General features: G+C 42.3%; 1 protein-coding gene across 1 annotated transcript in view; it reads right to left on the bottom strand.

Moving 5' to 3' along the window:
- Positions 1 to 8,004: 8,004 nt before the first annotated feature.
- LOC147640392 (ubiquitin family protein) overlaps positions 8,005 to 21,202 on the bottom strand; it is a 73,726-nt gene continuing 60,528 nt past the window's right edge. Inside the window, exons 3-6 of the mRNA XM_086780070.1 lie at positions 10,664 to 10,778; positions 10,527 to 10,590; positions 10,203 to 10,368; positions 8,005 to 8,489 (exon numbers count right to left, since the gene is read on the bottom strand). Of these exons, the coding sequence (XP_086636196.1) occupies positions 8,247 to 8,489; positions 10,203 to 10,368; positions 10,527 to 10,590; positions 10,664 to 10,778 (588 nt within the window). The 3' untranslated portion in view covers positions 8,005 to 8,246. The remainder of the gene's footprint in view (positions 8,490 to 10,202; positions 10,369 to 10,526; positions 10,591 to 10,663; positions 10,779 to 21,202) is intronic.

Here is a 21,202-nt window from a genome sequence, read left to right as displayed (position 1 = left end):
CTTAACATTCCAAAGTAAGTCATGACACATGACTTAAGATGATATTGGATCAAGTTATCGAGAGGATCATGATAGATTGGAGAAATGTCGTTGAGAGATTCGATGGAGAGGAGAGAATGTTATAATGAGCTTACGAAGGTTTACTCAGTCTTAGTGCGTATTTGATGCATGTTTTCTATACTGATTGTACTAATGATGATCCATGAACCATCGGATGCTGAAAAATTTTCTACCTTTGCACATATTTCCTATCTTGTCATATATTTCTTCTATTACTACAAACAGGTCCAATTTCTCTTTAGCACTATTGTTTCGAGACTACTCCTTTCAAGGCTTCAAAGTGTCATTCTTCACATCTGCTACTTCCTTCAGTCTACATGATTTGACCACATGACCATGCCTGTTCACACAAGAAATACTTTGAGTTAGATTTCTTCTTCTTTTCAAAAGCATTGGGGTGAGTGAAGCTCTTCCCCTTTCTTTTCTTTACATTTGCGGGGAATGTAACATCACTACCATCTCTATCTTTAAGATGCATCTCCTCCTCCACCAACATTTCATTGAACTCCTCAAAAGTAAGAGGCGGGTTACACACGTACATGTCTTATAAAGTCATCAAACTATCATACTTGGGCGTAACACTCTGATGCATCTTTGTGCCAATTCTTCACTGATCTTAGTGATCCCCACGATCGCCATCTGATCTTGCAAATTCTTAATTTATGATATGAACTGCTCTATTGCTTCTCCATCACAATTTCTGTTGCAAGCTGATTCTCAAGGTTTTGAATCCTTGTCTCATAGTGGTTTTTAAAAACTTCACATGCTTCAAAAGCTGTGGTAGTATATATCAAATCAAATTCATCCCCAAATCGATGATGCTAGTGACAATGACATATAGTGTATTTGTATTCCTTTGCCGCCATGCCAAAGCGAGTGTAAGATATGGTAATATGGTCTCTGCAGGGGATCTTTTGGATCTTGAGTAGGACCCAGCTTTGTATCAACCCTGTCTCACAGTTTTCTACAACTCAAGTGAATCAAGAATATTCCTAATCTTGAACTTTCAAAGAGTGTTATTTATCCCGTCCAACTTTCCATCACTAAAAGGTGGAGGGCAGGTACGAGCAGCTATGTTATTTGTAGGTTGGTCCATCTCTCTTAATCTACATTCAAATAGAAAACTGCCAAAAACAAGCTTTTCGTAAGAATACACAATATCAGAAGTACGATAAACACAATACGAAGTAGTGAATTACAAGAAGATGTGGAGTGTAAACAATATTATTGCTTGTAAAACTTGATTTTACAAACTAAGGAGATTTGATGGCAATCTAAATAGATTTTGGATAAAGGATATCTTGCTTACAAGAGTGCTTGAACACAATGAACTTGATGACTAGTCTATATATAGTACGTAGGGTCGGTATGGATGAAGGTTGGCCATGTCGACCAACGCAGAGTCGGTATGGATATAGGTCGTGGGTTGGCCATGTTGACCAACCCACGACTTGGTCCGAAATGACCAACCAACCATATCATTCAACTCGGACTGTATTAGACTACAACTTAGTACTAGCCCCGCAACTCCCACATATATTTGAGATAGCCTAGACACTCGAATGGACCCCATAACCCGAGAATAGTGTGTCCTTGATTTGCTGACCACACCAACACTCACTAATATAGTAACATATCCTGCACAAGCATGCATATATAAGTCGTCTCCTAACCATCTAGCCATACTTGTAATTGTCTAAACTAGGAATTATCGGGGTGGTCAGGTGCTCACCATAATGGCTACTCCTCATAAAAAGGGGGCCTTACAAAATAGAGCATATATGTGCAACTCCCACAGTAATTTAAGACCATCTAGACCCTCAAACGGGGCCCCATAACCCAAGAATAGTGTGTTCTTGGTTTGCTATCTAGCACTCACTAAGGTCGCATAGCCCACACAAGCATGCATCCTACTTGGTAGGGCACCAAGTCTACATAAGCCATCTCCTAACTGTTTGTTCACACTTGGCAAATCATCTAACCTAGGAACTATCATGTGCTCACCACAATGGCTACTCCTCATAAGGGGGCCTTAAAAAATAAAGCATATCCATCACCTCCAAAAACAACACGATGGTTGGAGTATTGAGCAAATGTTTTTCCAACAAAGCATACAAGAGAGATGGACTGAATTCTCTTCTTTCTTCTTCACTCCTCTACAACAAAATATTCAATGTCCATAGTGTGAACCCATTATATGAGCTGATGCTATAACTATACCATAACTCTAGTAAACCAAAGTGACTATAGCCTGTAAACTACAAGTGCCATATCAACCATAATCTCACCAACCATGCCAGTGGCATAAGTGTGAATGTGTCATCCATATCCACAATAGTTGAGCTCGATATCTCAATAGCCTAGCATTAGCTTGCACTAGCTCATCCTTACCTTTGGCTACTTGCCCTTGACACTCTGGATTACCTCCTGGTGTGATCTTTTACAATACCTTCCATTTACGTTTCTACCAATGTGGCTCTGAGGTGTCTGCATGCACCAGCTCCCCTTTCAATTTTGGGCTCTCATGACCTTGCTTAGACAAAACTACCTTTAAGCTCTACCTTTGAGCTTTGTTATATCTTTTTTAGAGGTCCTTGTTTGTCTCTTATAGACCTAGGACCTGCATCTCTTTTTCTAGGTCCTTGTTTGTCTCATGTAGGCCTAGGATATGTATCTCTTTTTCTAGGTCCTTGTTTGTCTCATGTAGGCCTAGGATATGTATCTCTTTTTCTAGGTCCTTGTTTGTCTCCTCTATAGGACTTACATCTCAATCTTAGGGATTGGTGTTGTCTCATGTGTTCTCGTGTAGGCCTAGGACATGTCTCTCTTTTTCTAGGTCCTTGTTTGTCTCCTCTAGACCACCTAGGACATGTATCTCCTTTTCTAAGTCCTTGTTTGTCTCCTTTAGGCCACCTAGGATATGTATCTCTTGTTTGTCTCCTCTATAGACCATCTAGGTCTTACATCTCAATCTCAAGGATTGGTGTGACTTTTGCCTCCAAACAATCCACGCATTAGGGAAAATTTGGGCTCATTTTTTTGAGGCCTTTTAAGGAATTTTTTGGCCATCTTTGCCTTGAAAATGGGAGCCGTGGTGGTGAACATTTTCTATCTTACATTAAAACCCCATCATATGATATATCATTAGAAAGATCATGAAAAGTAGATTTCATAATTTCAAACTCCGAAACATTTGGAGTTGTTAAGCTCAAGATATACCATTTTCCTCAAAAGCAAGTTTAAAGGCTACCGTAACGGTCCACATCATCACTTTGGAACCTACTTTTTATACATCTTCCATGTGTCATATCCAAAACCCATCATGTTATATAGCAATGGAAAGATCTTGAAGAGTAGATTCTATATATTCAACCTTCGAAAAATTTAGTTGATTTGCAAAAGAATTACCATGGCCCAATTTTTTATGATGTGGCATTTCTTAGAGGGCCCAAAAATGAGTCCAAATTTTCCCTAATGGCTGCCCATAGATTTTTCCCTATCTATTTATGGAGTTGAGTTGCACACTGAACATCCCTTTCTCTTAGGGCCTTTTTTAACTTTGGCCCAAATTTATGAGCTGATGCTATAACTATACCATAACTCTTAAAAACCAAAGTGACTATAGCTTGTAAACTACAAGTGCCATATCAACCATAATCTCACCAACCATGCCAGTGGCATAAGTGTGAATGTGTCATCCATATCCACAATAGTTGAGCTCGATATCTCAATAGCCTAGCATTAGCTTGCACTAGCTCATCCTTACCTTTGGCTACTTGCCCTTGACACTCTGGATTACCTCCTGGTGTGATCTTTTACAATACCTTCCATTTACGTTTCTACCAATGTGGCTCTGAGGTGTCTGCATGCACCAGCTCCCCTTTCAATTTTGGGCTCTCATGACCTTGCTTGGACAGAACTACCTTTAAGCTGTACCTTTGAGCTTTGTTATATCTTTTCTAGAGGTCCTTGTTTGTCTCATGTAGGCCTAGGATATGTATCTCTTTTTCTAGGTCCTTGTTTGTCTCCTCTACAAGGCTTACATCTCAATCTTAGGGATTGGTGTTGTCTTGTGTAGGCCTGGGACATGTATCTCTTTTTCCATGTCCTTGTTTGTCTCCTCTAGACCACCTAGGACATGTATCTCCTTTTCTAGGTCCTCGTTTGTCTCCTCTAGGCCACCTAGGACATGTATCTCTTTTCTCCATGTCCTTGTTTGTCTCCTCTATAGGCCATCTAGGTCTTACATCTCAATCTCAGGGATTGGTGTGACTTTTGCCTCCAAACAATCCACCCATAGATTTTTTTCCCTATCTATTTATGGAGTTGAGTTGCGCACTGAACATCCCTTTCTCTGAGGGCCTTTTGTAACTTTGGATCTCCCTTGTGAGCCTTCAACCACAGCCCATTCTGCATCCACCATGTCTCAGAATCTTATAGTTATTGTAGAAGGGACAGTTGGCTATGGCACAAACACTAGGGGTGGCATTGTGGAGACCGGATGATTCTGAAACACCGTTGATCGAGTGGAGCCGATGTGAGCTGGTGCTCTACTACTCTAATTCTGGGAGCCTTGTTGCTGTGGAAGGAGAGGGGTGCGCAGCTTTGAGCTGTGCTGGGCGACATTGCAAGAAAGTGCCCAACCTATCATGAGGGTACAGCTTCAATTTTTCTGAACGTTTTCTTTTACTTGACCCTAGATTTAGCTCAAGACCAGCATGTTATTTATGTCATGTATTTCACACATCATTTTGGCCTTTTGTAAACGTTATTAGAACTCTCTCTCTCTCTCTCTTCTCTCTCTCTCTCTCTCTCTCTCTCTCTCTCTATATATATATATATTGGACAGATTCGCACCTCTTCACATTGGTTGAGAATAGAGACAAGTCGATATGAGGATATATCACTAGAGGACCGCATATGCCAGCCTTGCCATCAGGAGAGGTGGAGTCGAAGGAACACTATATATGTCGTTGTACTATCTACTATGAGATCCGAGGGAGGTACCATTGCTTGTTCCATAAAGGCTTTGGACCTTTGCGTCGGATCATGGACTTTGAGGTCGAAAGGTGCTTAGGGCTCTTCATACTTGAGCTTAGACGCACACAGAGAGAGTCTATTGAGGGACAGGAGGGCAGTGGGACCAGAGCTGCCTAGACAGAGAGCCTTCACAGATTTTTTCAGAGCCAACATTGTAACCCCACCAGCCTCTACTCCCCCCCATCTACAGGCCTACTTGGCAAACCACCCTCCAGAGGAGTCACCCTGGACAGAGCCATTGCCATATGTAGAGTGAGACACCCATGACCACGAGGATCGCATCCACGACTCCCTCTCGACAGATTCGAGCCATCATTGCCCGCCACCGAAGGAGTTTACCACGACGATTCAACGGTTCAGCTTTCAGCTCTTAGCTCTCTTAGGATGTTACTATTTTCATTCTTTCTTTCTTAGCTCTCTTAGGATGTTACTATTTTCATTCTTTCTTTCAAATTTGTTACGATGAGACATCATCATCATCAGTTGTACCTTGTTTTGGTCTCATGGGCCATTTCGACCTTTAGGAGACGTTAATATGTCTTTCTCTCTCTCTCTCTCTCTCTCTCTCTCTCTCTCTCGTCTCATGGTTGTTTCAGTTTCAGTTAGTTGTTTAATTGTTTTTAGCTTCCTTACACAGACATTGTATCAGATCCACCAATTGTTGTAACCTTTTTGGTCTCATAGGTCATTTTGGCCTTTTGAAGACGTTAATATATCATTTCATTTCATTTCATTTTCATTTCTCTCAAGCTATCCAAGCTTCTAGAATTGGATACCTGAAGAACTCACACCAATTCACCTTGAACAAAAATAAGCAGAATTAGAAAAGTAGACATCATCATGGATAGTCCTCCAAGAAGACAACTCTCACTCAAGAATTCCACACCATCAAATGAGCATACTCCTTGAAGGTAGCCGCCATTCAAGACTTTCGAAGCACCTCATGGAAGTCTCGATTAGGTATTTCATTTTCTTTTGATTTGTAAGCCTCAAGGCTCTTAATGAGTGTTCAATCTTTAATTGATGTAATGTGTTTGTATTGATTGGGTAGATTATATATGGAAATTTTCATTTTTCTCCTCAAAATGCTCTAATCACTCATGCATTAGAAGGAGAGTATCCCAATCTACCTAAATCTTGCATAACATATCTAATCCACTCATAAATCAACTCCAATCACACACAATATACACTTACTAAAAATCCACCCATAGAGCCTATGGTAGTATTTTGAATTTCCATGAAGATCAAAGCAAATGCTCGACTTCATGATTCAATAATAAAACAATTAGTACTTAATTAAAAAACTTAGCAAAGCAAAAAACATCTTAAATCAAAGCAATCTACTATTCATGATCATCTCCTTAAATCCAAAAGTCAATAAGTACATCATTTTATAGAGATTTTTTAATTCCACAAGATCTACTCACTAGTGCAAACCACATGACCAATTATACAACCCTTCACCTTCTCTTGCTCCTATTACTCATGCAAGAGAAGGAGAAGTATCTAAAGCTTGATTAGCATATCCGATCAAGCTAAATTACTCAAGAATCACACTATTCACTTATTTATTGAAAATCCGACCATCCTGAATTTTTATGAAAAGCTAGGATGAATAAAAGCAAATGCATACCTTCATGATTAGGTCAATTTTAATAGTTAATTAAAATAAACTTAGGAAATCAAAAATTGTTGATTGTAACCTATTTATGATAGCCTCCTTGATCCAAGAGTCAATGAAGCCTTGAATGAAGAATTTTGGATCCCACATAGATCTACCCACTTGTGCAAATCCTGTGAACACTAATACAATGCATGTCACCACATGAACAATCTTTCCATCCAACAATCACACAACAAATTTTGAAGACCCTTGCCTCCCCTCAACTATTGAATAGGAGAACACGTCTCACCTCAAAAATATCAAATGTGGCATTCATGCCTCACATCAACTCAGGAGAATGCAAACCTAAGAATTTGGACAAACACTACTTGAGAAAACCACCCACTTATAGTTAGTTTTTCATCAAGGTGTGCAGACTAAGAAACGGGCCCTTGAAATATGCATAGGATAAGGCACATGTACCACACTGAATGAAACCATTAATTACCTCCCCCACTCACTCATCAACTAAAAGCAAATCAGACGCAAAAACTCATTGCTCATTACTCATCTACAACTATACATTCTTTGTGGCATTAATAATCCATATGGCCTAGAATTTTTTGGAGCAATCTCTTAATTCTTTAGTCACCCAACAAATGCTGAACCTATATTTACCTCTTTTGATGATCTAGGTGAATCCTTACAATATATCAGTTTTCAAAGAAGAAATGCCATAATTTGATTGAACCCCACTAGAAGCTAACCACATCGGTACACTCACTTTTGCCACAACCAACCATAAAGTCATTCAGATTGCAATAAATCTCCTTTCATCCATGCTTCTACCTTGTGTGTGCCTGCCTTGCAATCACATGAACACCTAGACATGAAGATGGCATCCTCTGTATGGTGATAGTCAGAAATTCATTGCGTTAAAGATTGTGGTGATCAGGGATGTTTCCAGCAGACCCCCCTCTTGATGACTTAAAGCCTCCGAAAGCAAGAAGGTCTACACCTTCCTTTATCTCAACAAGCTTGAACCCCCACTTTTCCCAAGAGGTGCTAAGGTGTTTGAAGTTTTAGCTTCAAGGTTATGTTCCAAGGATCTTAGTCCGGAGTGTGTTGATGTCTAACAGAATAATCAAATGGATAGAAGCTAGAAGTCTAGAGAAAACATTTGAAAAGGAAATGAGCTAACATGGAGCTGGTGTTTAACTGAGCTTAGTATATCAGGCCAACATGGACGAGAAGATGCTTCAAATATCAAGAACTATTGACAGATTGAGACAAGGATAAGCTTCGGTAACAAGGACTGCTGTAGTGACTTTCTCTGAATCTGCAACTTTCTCATTAGAAGCAGTAACATGTTTTGTGACTAGGTGGTGAGGGGTGCATTTACATTAAAGAAATGTACTTGTAAAAGCGAATCACTTCTTAAATGCATTCCTCTATGTAAGGTTTGTGTGTCATATAATACTGATTTCTAATGCCATCAATGAAATATAGCCTAAATTGATTGAATATAAATCCACCCACTTCACGCAGATCTCCGCTTTGAAACCTGCTCAGTGTACTGCTCCCATCTTGCATGGTCTAGTTTTTCGAAGTCATCCAAATCAGCTATGGCGAGAAGGTATTGGGTGAGATCAACCAGCTCCTGATCTTTTGCCCGATTGAGATGAGCTTTTCTAAAAGGCCTAATCACGAGGCCATTTTGAGGATTCATCACAAAATTGCGCTTTAAGTCATCGAACATGATTGTGTTACCTGGGTTATAAAACTGCACACATGGAAACCCACCATTAAAATCAGTGCAAAGATGTAAAAATGTAGGATTATGAAAATTCATGATGATGTTCCACATTTTGTGTAAATCCAGCTTCTTTATATGGCTTCACAAAAACACAACAGATTTTATCAAACAGAAAAAGGTATAATTGAATACGACTGAAACCCTACATGTCCAAGTTTTGGCCAGCTTTCACAAGACAATGGGTCACACTACAAGTTTAGGGCATCTTTCACAAAACAATGTGTCATGCACAGACTTCCACACACCCCACCTGCCCATGGGGAGCCAAGTGCTAAAGGTGCCATTAATTTTGCACATCTAATGGCCCAGAAAATAGACTCCTGGCCATCTAGAAGCTTGATGGTCTGTGAATCCAACCTCTTTGTCTTTCCCTTTGAGTGCAGTGTGCAGACGAGGACAGCATGCACAGCGTTATACATCAGCAAGCTATGTTACATGTCCTGTATCCATATAGAAAGCTGCGTACTTAGGGAATTTAGAGTGCTAGGCCATCAGATGAGGTGGTCAAAGCCCGAGGAAGAGGCCCTAGAATTAATTTGTGTCTCAAGGAGAAGGCCCAAAAGGAGTGTAAACATAAGGAAGAGATTGGCCACATGGCAGCCTCTGGACAAAGGAGGCTTTGATCTAACATGTGAGGAATTACTAAAAAGAGGCCTGATACATACACAAGCCAGAGCAAGTCAAGGCTGGACTTCAAGAAAAAATCCCTTGGCACTCCATGGAGACACTGTATTCAAGAGAAGCAATAAGCAATCAATCGATTGGGTGATTTAGGGTTTGATTGGCATTAGTTGATGTTAAACCCGAAGCCATTTCCTTAAACCTTACACACCATACCTTAGAAATAAATTCAAGCCTAAGCAGGGTCTAGCCTTTAAAATCAAGCTCCATAAGGACTTCTCTGTGAGGTGCCAACAATGGAGAAGATAATAAGATCCTTCACTATGTGAAATTCTCCACAATCCTTCATAAATAGAGAAAAGTCCCAGGCAATCAGCAGGGAGCCAGGAGCCCTTTTACATGGGGAAAAGTGCTGACGCAGACACTTTCCCTGACATCAAGGGCCTGGAGAGCCTACTCCAGGCAATGACAGAAGAGCTTGTGATTGGTGAGGTGGTCTCCTACATTCCGCAAAGAATGGAGTGTGACTGGCGGACAGTGCTGGATCCCTTTTCTGTGCTGTGCGTCTGATCGGAACTAAGCTTAAAAAGATCACAGCAGCAGTTTACACGTGTCTGAAATCCATGTCAGTCCCCGTCACGCTCACCTTCACCACTTTACTCTCGTCATAAATATCAAGAGCGAACCAAACTCTGTGGAGTTTACTATGACAAAATAGCTCGAGATATGTCATTGAATAGACATGTTCTATAAACTTCTCAAACTCTGTGGTGTTTAAACTCTCTAAGACATTATATGACTCCTCCATCTTCAAAATCCTCTTGGTTCTGAAAAGTGATGCGACAGGAACTAGTGCACACATGAACAGAGGGGGGGAACGAGGTATGGTTACTTTGAACATGAAACAAAAAAACTACTCTGAGTGAGTGTGTGTGTGTGTGTGTGTGTGTGTGTGTGTGAGAGAGAGAGAGAGAGAGAGATGCCCAAAAAGTACATTGTTCATGAATTAGGACAAAAGGGAAATGTCAAAGATACAACAAAAAGAATGTGAGCACTTACTTCTGGAAATTTCCCCCATATTAATCCCAGAGGCTTGCAGTCAAACACTCCATGGGATTGAGATTGGACACTTATCATTGCAAGGTGATCAAGCAATGCAGTGATCTTATAGTTGGTATTGTTGAGAACTCCAAGCTCCTTCATTTTAACCTCCACCCACTTCATGCTGAATGCAAAATGAAGTTTACAATTCACAGTCAAATTTTCGCCTACATGGAAGCACAAGCGTGTGTGCAAGCAACACACGCACACACATGGTTGTCAGTTGTCCATCTGTTGTAGACGTATCAAATGGGGGGACCATGCCATGAATCAAGTCCTTACCTTGTTGCAGACCAAATGATGATATCATACTCGCAATAAATGGCTGTTAAGAATTCATGAAGATCTGCCAGTCCACTAACATCAAAAATAATCCTTCAGGAACCCCCTAGAGAATTCAAGGCACTAAATAAACTTACATGGACGCATCAGCTCATGTGGATTTTCAGCTGGGGATCTGTGGTCGAATAACGTGTAATCGATATCCAAAACAACCAGCTTCTTACCCTCACGAGGGGGGTTCAGAACTCGGATCTGCATGGCAACATCCATCTTTCATATTTATCTGAGTGTCAACTTCACATTGGCAGCGAAATCTTTGTAAGCTAACACCTTCGCAATATTTCAGACACATACAAGTACATTCTAGATAAAGAACTAGTTTAGAGAGAACGATGCAAGTTCATCTACAAAGACACTTATAAACATACAGGACAATTATCACTAAACTCAAAGCTCCATCTAATCAATAGATTACTTAGCTTCCAATTCTCTAAGAGTCTACATAGATGTTGGCAACCGATAACAAATCTCTCTCTTCTTTGGATGATTTCTTCCTAAACTCAGCCAACAAAAACGTGTGCATGTAAATGAAGGTCACAATCTGGGTGGCTTGCTCTATGATGGGAGCAATCCACTCCAACTTCCCAATGTCCTTAAGAAGATTACCGAGGCAGTGTGCCATGCAAAATGAGAAGGTGATGTGAGGAAACCTGTCAGTCAACATTCTGCCGACTGTCTTCTTTGCGTTTTCTCCATCAGCTACAAACTGGATCACCTTTTATACACCAACTACCTGTACGACTGCTTTTGCACTCTTTTCTATCTCCGATGCATCATGCGATGAGATGAAGTATGATTGCCCTTTGGAATAGGCAATGACACCATGAATGGATCTAGATTGGGTGTTCCATCCATCTCCAATAAGTGTGACGCCATTCTTGTCCCAAGAGGACCTAACAATCTCTGAATAGCTGCAGCAACTTTGTCCTTCTCCTTTGCTAATAAGGTAGCCCGCAATGCCTCTCATGATGGGGGTGTCACCAGCCTAGACATTTCCCAGTATGAAAGGGGTCTACTCGACTCCAGGACGTCTGAATATTTGGAAAGTACAAGCTTTGGGAATGGGGGATTATCCTAGAATACAAAGGATCACACTCCTAAAATCTTGGGAGGGTTGCTATTTTTGGCCCAACTCCGATGGAAATTCTGTTCGTGTCATTACGTTTGGAATTGTGCAAATACCAAGAGTTGTCAGAGTACCTATGACAAATGGGCTACCAGTTGGGATATTTTTAGAGATAAAGTTTATGGAAAGACTCATCTCTTAGATTGAGACATGTGGCAAGAATGTGAATCAAAGTGAGACAAGTGGCCTCACACTTGTCACTCTGTTGGGGTAAAGGCGTTATGCCCACCCTTATAGTGTGTACAAGCCCATAAGTTATAGTACATAGTACACTTAGTACTTTTAATGTACTAAGTGCACTATGTGTACTAGTGCAATATACATGTGTGATAGGGGAGTCACACACTCATGCTTTCATGAGTTGACTTATCCCCACAACTCTCTCTCTCTCTCTCCCTTGCTTCTCTGTGTATGTCTCCCATGAATGAACTCTAAACCCTAATTCAGGTTTCTCCCCATCAACTGGTATCAGAGCCATATGGTCCCTCCCTCTTCTCCTTGCTGATTTCTGGTCGTATTCAGCCCCATCAACTGGTCGCCTGCTTCCATCAACTGGCTACGTGGAGAAATTAAGCGTGTGCTGTCTGGCTGCGTGTTGAACGCTGGCCAACTGGAGTAGAAGCGAAGGCTGCTGGGCATAGTCGTAAACTGGGCGCTGAATCACACGCAAGGCAGAAAATCGCAGGCACGTGATGCTGTAGCGCTGCTACTCAGCGAAGGCGAGAACCTACTATAAGGTGGCGGGCGTTGCATCACACGCAGGCGAAGGCTAGCGTGGCGTCAAGCGTGGAGGCGATCGAGTGACAAGGCGCATAACCACTTAGGCGAAACGTAAGCAAATACGTGAAGGCCTAGCGCTGGGCGTCGGCTGGCGTCGGCTGGCGCTATTCGAAACGCAAGCGAAGGCGCATCGTAGCGAACCCGAACCCGGCGTCAACAAGCAAAACACGTCAGTTTTTTTTTAAGCGCCGTGTGTCCGTGTGAAGGAGGAAGACGCCATTGCTTCTGTCCATGAAGCTGCTCGCCTTCTTTGACATGGTGCGCTGAAGCTACGACGCAGAGAAGGGTCCTTCAAGACCGCTGGGCTGGAGTCGCAGAGCTGAATGAAAGCCTTCTGCACAAGGCTTGGCAAGACTCCCTTGTGTCCACCTGCACAGAAGCCTGCAAGCAGCAGCATCAACAGCAAAATCGACGCCCTCCTTTCCTGCAAGAAAAATCAGAAATTTCAGAGGTATTTTTTGCTTCAATTTTGCGAATTTCTTATCAATTCAAGCAATTGAGCAGGTACAGGTGCCCAGATTGCTCAATTTTGAGCAAAATTGGCAAAATTGGGTGACATTGGTCACAATCAGGATCAATTTGCAGGAAATTGGTCAAATCAGGATCAATTTGCAGGAAATTGGATGTCGAAATTTGGGGCTTTTGATGTAAATGTGCAATTAAGCACTCATACATGCTGTATGATGTGAAAAATCGCACATTTGGGCAAAATTGCAGCAAATTGCAGCAAATTGCAGTGCAAATCAAGGGGCTTTTGTGCCGATTTGGTTGATTTGCATGCAGGCAATCGCATTTGATGCTGTGGATAATGTGCTGATGCCTTACAAGCACTCAATGTGCCTGTAAATCAAAGGGCTTTCATGTATTTGATGTATATGTGGCCAGGGGGAAGCATCGTGAACACACAGGATGCCTTCATGTGCGCCAATGTACCATGCATGATCAGAAATTGATCTCAAATCAAGGGGCTTTTCAAGTTCGTATGCTTGTTGAGCTTGGCAAAGCAGCAGGCAAGACTTTTATGCCTTGAATCCTCAGAAATCAGCTTGCAGTCAAGGGGCTTTTGCCCAATTTCTGTTCGGAACTGTTGTATGCAGTGTACAGGACTGTAAAAGTCTGATTTTCACTCATTTGGACAGCCAGGAGAGCATTTATTGCTATTGTACCTGCTGGTACAGATTTGGCACAGCTTTGTGCATGTTTTGGCATGGCTGTACACTGTTTTGAGTGATCAAAAGGTTCAAATTCAGCTGCTGAAATTGCCGGTACAGGTTTGGTACATCATTGGTGAGCGCTTAGTACTGCTGTACAGTACTTTGGAAGGGCAAAAGAGCACATTTAAGGTGCTGTCCAAAATCTGCAGCAACCAGATTTTGGTGTTTTCATCACAAAAAGTGGGATAAAAGTTGCATTCTTGCTTCCGCAGTGGGAGATAAAGCTTGGGAGAACATTTGTGAGCACTTTGTGTGCTTTGGGTGCAGTGTTTGCACATCTTTTGGTGCAGTGTTTGCACATTTGCAGGGAGTCAGGCATTACAGGTTGTATTTTGCTATGGCAACCACAGGTGAGAGCTCTTCATTGCTTCACATCAAGAAGCTTGAAGGCTCGCATAACTATGACATTTGGCAAACCCAGTGCTACAATGTGTTGCTCCAGAAAAAGCAGCACAAGCCTATCAAAGAAAGGGGTGTGATGCCCGCTTCTCTTACAGCTGAAGAGTGGGAAGATATGGATGAGCTGGCAAGATCTACTATCATGTTGTCTGTGTCAGACTCATTACTTTTCAGCATTCGTGAAGAGAAGACAGCTTGGGGAATGTGGCAGAGATTGCAGGACTTGTATGCCCAACAAAGTGCCTCAAGCAAAGTGTATTGGTTGAAGAAACTCATAGGCCTTCAGATGAAGGAAGGGGCTTCTATGACAGCCCATCTAAATGAGTTTAATGGTATTGTCAGCCAGGTCATTAATCAAAAGTTGGCAATGGACGATGAGTTCAAAGCCACTTTTTTGTTATGCACTTTGCCAGAGAGTTGGGACACATTCAGGACAGCCACTAGCAATTCGAATGCTATGCTGTCATATGCAGATGTTGAGGGTGCTCTTCTTCAAGAAGAGATGAACAGGAAAAACAACTCTGTTGGAAAGTCCAATGCAATGAATGCACGTGGGAGATCCCAGCAAAGGGGGAAAAGCCAAGAAAGGGGAAGGAGCAAGTCTCGCTCCAAAAAGGATTTGGAATGCCATTATTGTGGCAAAAAGGGACACATCAAAAAGCAATGCTACAAATGGAAAAATGATCAAAAGGAAAAGGGAAAAGGCAAAGACAAAGAGAAGGATGAAGCCAAAGATGTAAAGCCAAAGGGCAAAAGTGGAGTCAAGATCGAAGAAATCAATGTGTCACATGCAGGTGGCAGTGAGGATGAGGTCCTCTTTACGTCTTCACTTGATGCCCATTCACTTCTTACAGGTGGTCATGGTATGCACTCATGGATCATTGATTCAGGTGCCTCCTTTCATGTCACAGGTTGCAGAGACTTGTTTGTCAGGTACACTGCTGGCAATGAAGGAGTGGTTTATTTGGGTGATAACCATGCATGCAAAATTCTTGGCAGAGGTGATGTGAGGCTTGTATTTTCAGATGGCTCACAGCTTATGCTCCATGATGTCAGGCATGTGCCTGAGATCAAGAAGAATCTGCTTTCTACTGGACAGCTTGATGATGCTGATTATGTTACCACATTTGGTAGTGGAAAGTGGAAGATTAGTAAGGGCTCACTGGTTGTTGCCAGAGGCTCTAAAGTGGACACTCTTTACTTTATGCATGCAGGTGTTTGTCACCATGCTAATGTAAATGCAACCGAGCTGCCGGAAATTTCTATGTGGCATAGCCGGTTGGGACACATGAGTGTCAAGGGAATGGAGCAATTGTCTCGTTTGGGTTACTTGCCTTCTCTAAAGTTTTCAAGTTTTCAGTTTTGTGAGCATTGTATTTATGGTAGGCAACTACAGTGCCCCCACAAGAAAGCTCTTGGACAGAAAGATGCTCAGTTAGAGCTTGTGCATACAGATGTATGTGAGATGCCTCAGCTTTCTTTGGGAGGGGCAAAATATTTTGTGTCATTTATAGATGATGCCACACGCAAGGTGTGGGTTTATCCTCTTCGTTTGAAGAGTGATACATTCTCAGTGTTTGAGAAGTTTGTTGCTCTTGTTGAGAATCAAACTGGCAAAACACTGAAGGCTTTGCGTTCCGACAATGGTGGAGAGTATACGTCCAAACAGTTTCAGGACTTTTGTGATGCTAAAGGCATCAAGAGGGAGCTCTCTACTCCTTATGATCCTCCACAAAACGGGACAGCAGAGAGGATGAACAGGACCATACAGGAGAAGGTCCGTTCTATGTTGTCACATGCTGCATTACCTCATGGTTTTTGGGCTGAAGCTGTTATGACAGCCGTTCACCTTATAAACAGGTCACCTAACACGAGGCTTGGTGGGAAAGTGCCAGAAGAAGTATGGACAGGGAAGCCTCCGTCATACAAGCACTTGAGAGTGTTTGGTTGCGTTGCGTACGTGCACATACGCAGGGAAATGCGCACCAAACTTGATCCTAAGTCTCACAAATGCATATTCCTAGGATATGGTGACAGAGGTGAAATGGGGTATAGACTTTGGGATCCCATAAATAGAAAGATCATACGCAGCAATGATGTCATTTTTGATGAAACATGCATGTATAAGGAGCCTGCAAGGCAACAGGAGCCTGGCAGAGTCATCTTTGATGATGATGGACATCATGGACAACAACAAAGGGCTGTAAATCAGCCATTACAGCAGGAAAACCAGCCCTTAAATGGTGCTGAAAATGGTCCAAATGGACAGCCAGATATGGCAGAAGATATCCCTATGGATATACCACAGTTGGAGGAGATACCGGGCATGATATTTCAGCCTTATGGCATGGAACAGGAGCCACCAATGGGTGATATGCAGGCTGGACAGCAACCTGCAAATGATGGTCATTGGGTACGGAGGTCCACTAGACCCTCCAGAGCCCCTGACAGGTTTGTTCCAGGGGTTGACTACTTGATGCTCACTGACTGTGGGGAGCCCTCATGTTATAAGGAGGCTTTACAGAGGGCAGACAAGGCTCTATGGGAGCGTGCCATGAAGTCAGAGATGGATTCTCTGCACAAAAATGGAACTTGGAAGTTGGTGCCTTTGCCTGCAGGCAAGAAGGTTTTGCCATGCAAGTGGGTATACAGGCTCAAAGTTGCATCAGATGCTAAGCCAAGATACAAAGCCAGGTTAGTGGCTAAGGGCTTCAAGTAGGAATATGGTGTGGACTTTGATGAGATCTTCTCTCCAGTGGTCAAAATGACCACACTTAGAGCTGTGTTGGCTTTGGTTGCGCATGATGATCTGGACTTGATTCAGATGGATGTGAAGACTGCTTTTCTTCACGGTGATCTCCATGAGGAGATATATATGCAGCAGCCAGAGGGTTATGCAGTAAGTGGAAAGGAGAAGCTTGTATGCAAGCTGAAAAAGAGTCTTTATGGGCTAAAACAGGCACCACGAGAATGGTATCATAAATTTGATACATTCATGAAATCACAGAAATTCAGGAGAAGTGACATAGATCACTGCTTGTACACCAAGAAAGCTTTGGATGGCAGTCTATTGATTCTCATTTTGTATGTTGATGATATGTTGATTGCCGGGAAATCTCGTAAAGAGATGGATGCTTTGAAGAAGAGGCTGCATGAAACCTTTGATATGAAGGATTTGGGTGATGCTAATCACATCTTGGGTATGCGGATACTTCGGGACAGAAATCAGCATGTGTTGTATTTGTCTCAGAAGGAATACATTGGCAAAGTCTTGCAGAGGTTCAATATGGACGGGGGGAAGAAAGCTAGTACTCCTTTGCCTCCATATGTGAAACTCAGTGCTATGGACAGCCCACAGTCGGATAGTGACAGGGCTGATATGGCCAAGATTCCGTATGCTTCAGCTTGTGGCAGTCTCATGTATGCCATGGTTGCTACTAGGCCAGACATTGCATTTGCAGTGGGAGTGGTTTCTAGATACATGGCCAACCCTGGCAAGAAGCATTGGGAAGCAGTGAAAGGTGTCATGAGATACCTGAAGGGCACACAGGATTTGTGCATTTGCTTTGGCAAACAGGATGCATTAGTGCATGGTTACACGGATTCGGATTATGCCGGTCATCCAGATAACCGGAAGTCTACTACCGGTTATGTATTTACATTCACAGGAGGTGCTGTGTCATGGATATCCAGGATGCAGAAGTGCACTGCCTTATCTACTACAGAGGCCGAGTATATTGCAGCCACAGAGGCTTGCAAGGAGGCATTATGGCTATCTCGGTTAGTGGTTGATTTGGGATATACAGGGGATATTCCATTGTTGCATTGTGACAGTCAGAGTGCCATTCAGTTGGCAAAGAACCCTGTTTTTCATGCAAAGACGAAGCATGTGGATGTGAAGTATCACTTCATCAGAGAGGTGATAGAGAACAAGCAAATTCAGCTTGTTAAGATTCATACGGATGACAACCCGGCTGATCTGTTGACGAAGAGTTTGCCTCCGGAGCGGTTTGCTCATTGCAGACACTTGATGGGCATTGGATGAGGCCATTTTCAGCCTTGATATGGCCTTGTATATTATCATGTACATGCTGATTTTTTTCTTTTCCTTTACTTAAGGGCACTTTGCCTTTAAGTGGGAGGTTGTTGGGGTAAAGGCGTTATGCCCACCCTTATAGTGTGTACAAGCCCATAAGTTATAGTACATAGTACACTTAGTACTTTTAATGTACTAAGTGCACTATGTGTACTAGTGCAATATACATGTGTGATAGGGGAGTCACACACTCATGCTTTCATGAGTTGACTTATCCCCACAACTCTCTCTCTCTCTCTCCCTTGCTTCTCTGTGTATGTCTCCCATGAATGAACTCTAAACCCTAATTCAGGTTTCTCCCCATCACACTCCAGCTATTGCGTGGCTCTTCACTTGTCATTATAGCCTTCTCTTGCCATTTTAGCTCATCAGAGGTCCAAATCTATAAATTGGAGCCCTCTCTCTTCATTAAGAGAGACTCTCTTGCTGCACACTAGCCTCTACCACCGTACAAGATGCCCTAATGATGGCTACTCTCTTTCTCTCTTTTGAACGAAGAATACCGGCTGTTGGGGACTGTTTTGGAGACTTCCATCGTGAAGAAATACTGAAGGCAAGGGTATTTAATCATTTTATTATGATTTCTAACAATTGTACTTGTTGTACCAGCCCTTGTACTTGTACCAGCTACTGTACTGGCTGTACCAACCATTGTACCGACTGTACCAGCCCTTGTGCTTGATGTACCTACTGTACCAACCACTGTACCTACTCTACCAGCACTGTACCAACTGTGCCAGCCACTGTACCCGCTGTACCAACCCTTGTACTTGCTATGCCGACCACTATACTTGCTGTACCAACCATTGTACTTGTACCGGCGAGAGTTGTACTTGCTATACCAGCTCTATTGCATGAAGACCCGTGGTTTTTTGGGAAGAATCAGTACCCACATGGAGGTATATGGTTTATATTGTTGGCTCCACATTTATACAGCCATGTACCGGCTGAATTTTATGGTTGCTTCGTGTTGGGCTTGTTATGGCATTTGTACATGGATAATCCGGTATCTCTTGTGGGGAGAGTAAGGCCCTCAAAGCTTGTACATGATATCTAGCATCTCCCATTGGGAGAGTAAGGCCCTCAAAGCTTGTACATGATATTATTCTCCTTGGGTAATAAAATACTCCAAGAGGGAGGGGGAGAGAGGGGGGGTCGGCCCATTCCCGCCTCTATGCAGTGTCACATGTGCAAGTTCCATTTTCAGCATTTGTGGATGTTTTGTCCAGCTTTTATGTTTTATGCAAAGCGATGATAGATATGTGTGTAGGCTATGGCCATGTTTAAATGTTTTAATATGCATTGATGGTATCAACAAGTGTGTCAAAGGCCCTAGACCCCCGGGCACCGCGAGTTTCATTGGTATCAGAGCATAGGCTTTCTTGGAAGCGGAGGCTTCGTTCTATCAATAAGGAAGAGAAAAGATCTCAAGTGGGGACCACACTTACCATCATTATTGTTAAGCATGGCCAGCCGCTTCATAGCTTGTGAAGCAAAAGCATGAGCTTTAGACAGCTTGTTGATCTAAGAATTTATGAATTCACAAAATTTTATCTTGGAAGTATGGAGTTGGCTTTATGTGCACATGTTTAGCACTCTTTCCATATGCATATTGCGTATTATTTTATCAAGCTTAAAGGCAAGCTATATGGAGATATATCTCAGGATATCTTAAGGATATGGTGAGGAGATATTTCTTTTGGCTTCATAACCTTCATGTCACAGGATCGAACCAAGAAAAGAAAAGCTAAGTACACTTTGAGTTTGCAAATTTGGTGCTTTTGCTATTTACTATGAAGTGTTTTTGATGTTCACTAACACTTGTATAGCCATGCAAGGAGAAAGGTGTTATTGTTTGCAATGAGATGGTTTCAAGGAAACATTGTTTATGGCTCCCTCTATTGGGATGGATTATGTTTTTGGCTACCTTTATTTGCCATGCATTGGACTTATGGAACTCATGGTTATCTCATGGATCAAGGATTTCTATTGGTGGGCCAAAATACCTGTAAAAATTCAATTGGTCTTCTATTTCTTGGCATGGTCTTTGCATACGTAAGCATGGAAGCCAGTGGAGAGTAGCATGCATTTGACATGACATTGGGGATTGGGGAACGAGTAACTACTCCTTGGAGTTGGATTCGACTTGGAATATGGACAAAGAAACATGATTATGATATCTGGACTTATGGGATTGTTTTGTCTCGCCGATTTACTTGGGACATGATTATGATATCTTAACTTATGGAACTCGCCCATTTATTTTGGGACATGATTTTGATATTGGTATTATGGAGACTTATTTAGTCTCACCCGAGCAAATACCAAGACTTGCCACAGTATGACAAATGGGCTATTTTTAGAGATAAAGACCCATCTCTTAGATTGAGACATGTGGCAAGAAAGTGGATCAAACTCAGACAAGTGGCCTCACTTGTCACTCTAGCTATTGTGTGGCTCTCCACTTGCCATTATAGCCTTCTCTTGCCATTTTAGCTCATGTTAGGCCCAAATCTATAAATTGGAGCCCTCTCTTTCATTAAGAGAGGCTCTCTTGCTACACACTAGCCTCTACCACCGTTACAAGCTACCCTAATGATGGCTACTCTCTCTCTCTCTCTCTCTCTCTCTCTCTCTCTCTCTCTCTCTCGAAGGCTGTCCATGAAGAATACTGGCTGTTGGGGACTGTTTTGGAGGCTTCCATCGCGAACAAATACTGAAGGCAAGGGTATTTAATCATTTTATTATGATTTCTAACCACTGTACTTGTTGTACCAACCCTTGTACTTGCTGTAACAACCACTGTACCGGTTGTACCAACCATTCTACCAACTATACCAACCCTTGTACTTGCTATACTTATTGTACTTGCTATACCAAGTATTGTACCTATTGTACCAACCCTTGTACTTGCTATACCACCATTGTACCAACAATTATACTTGTTGTACCAATCATTGTACTTGTTGTACCAATTGGATGGAGAGTTGTGCTTGCTGTA

Source organism: Cibotium barometz, chromosome 3 (assembly GCF_041138505.1).
Source record: "Cibotium barometz isolate CiBa-2024 chromosome 3, ASM4113850v1, whole genome shotgun sequence".
Taxonomy (NCBI): domain Eukaryota; kingdom Viridiplantae; phylum Streptophyta; class Polypodiopsida; order Cyatheales; family Cibotiaceae; genus Cibotium; species Cibotium barometz.
Note: the sequence above shows the minus strand (reverse complement) of the source record. Positions and strands in the feature narration are given on the sequence as shown.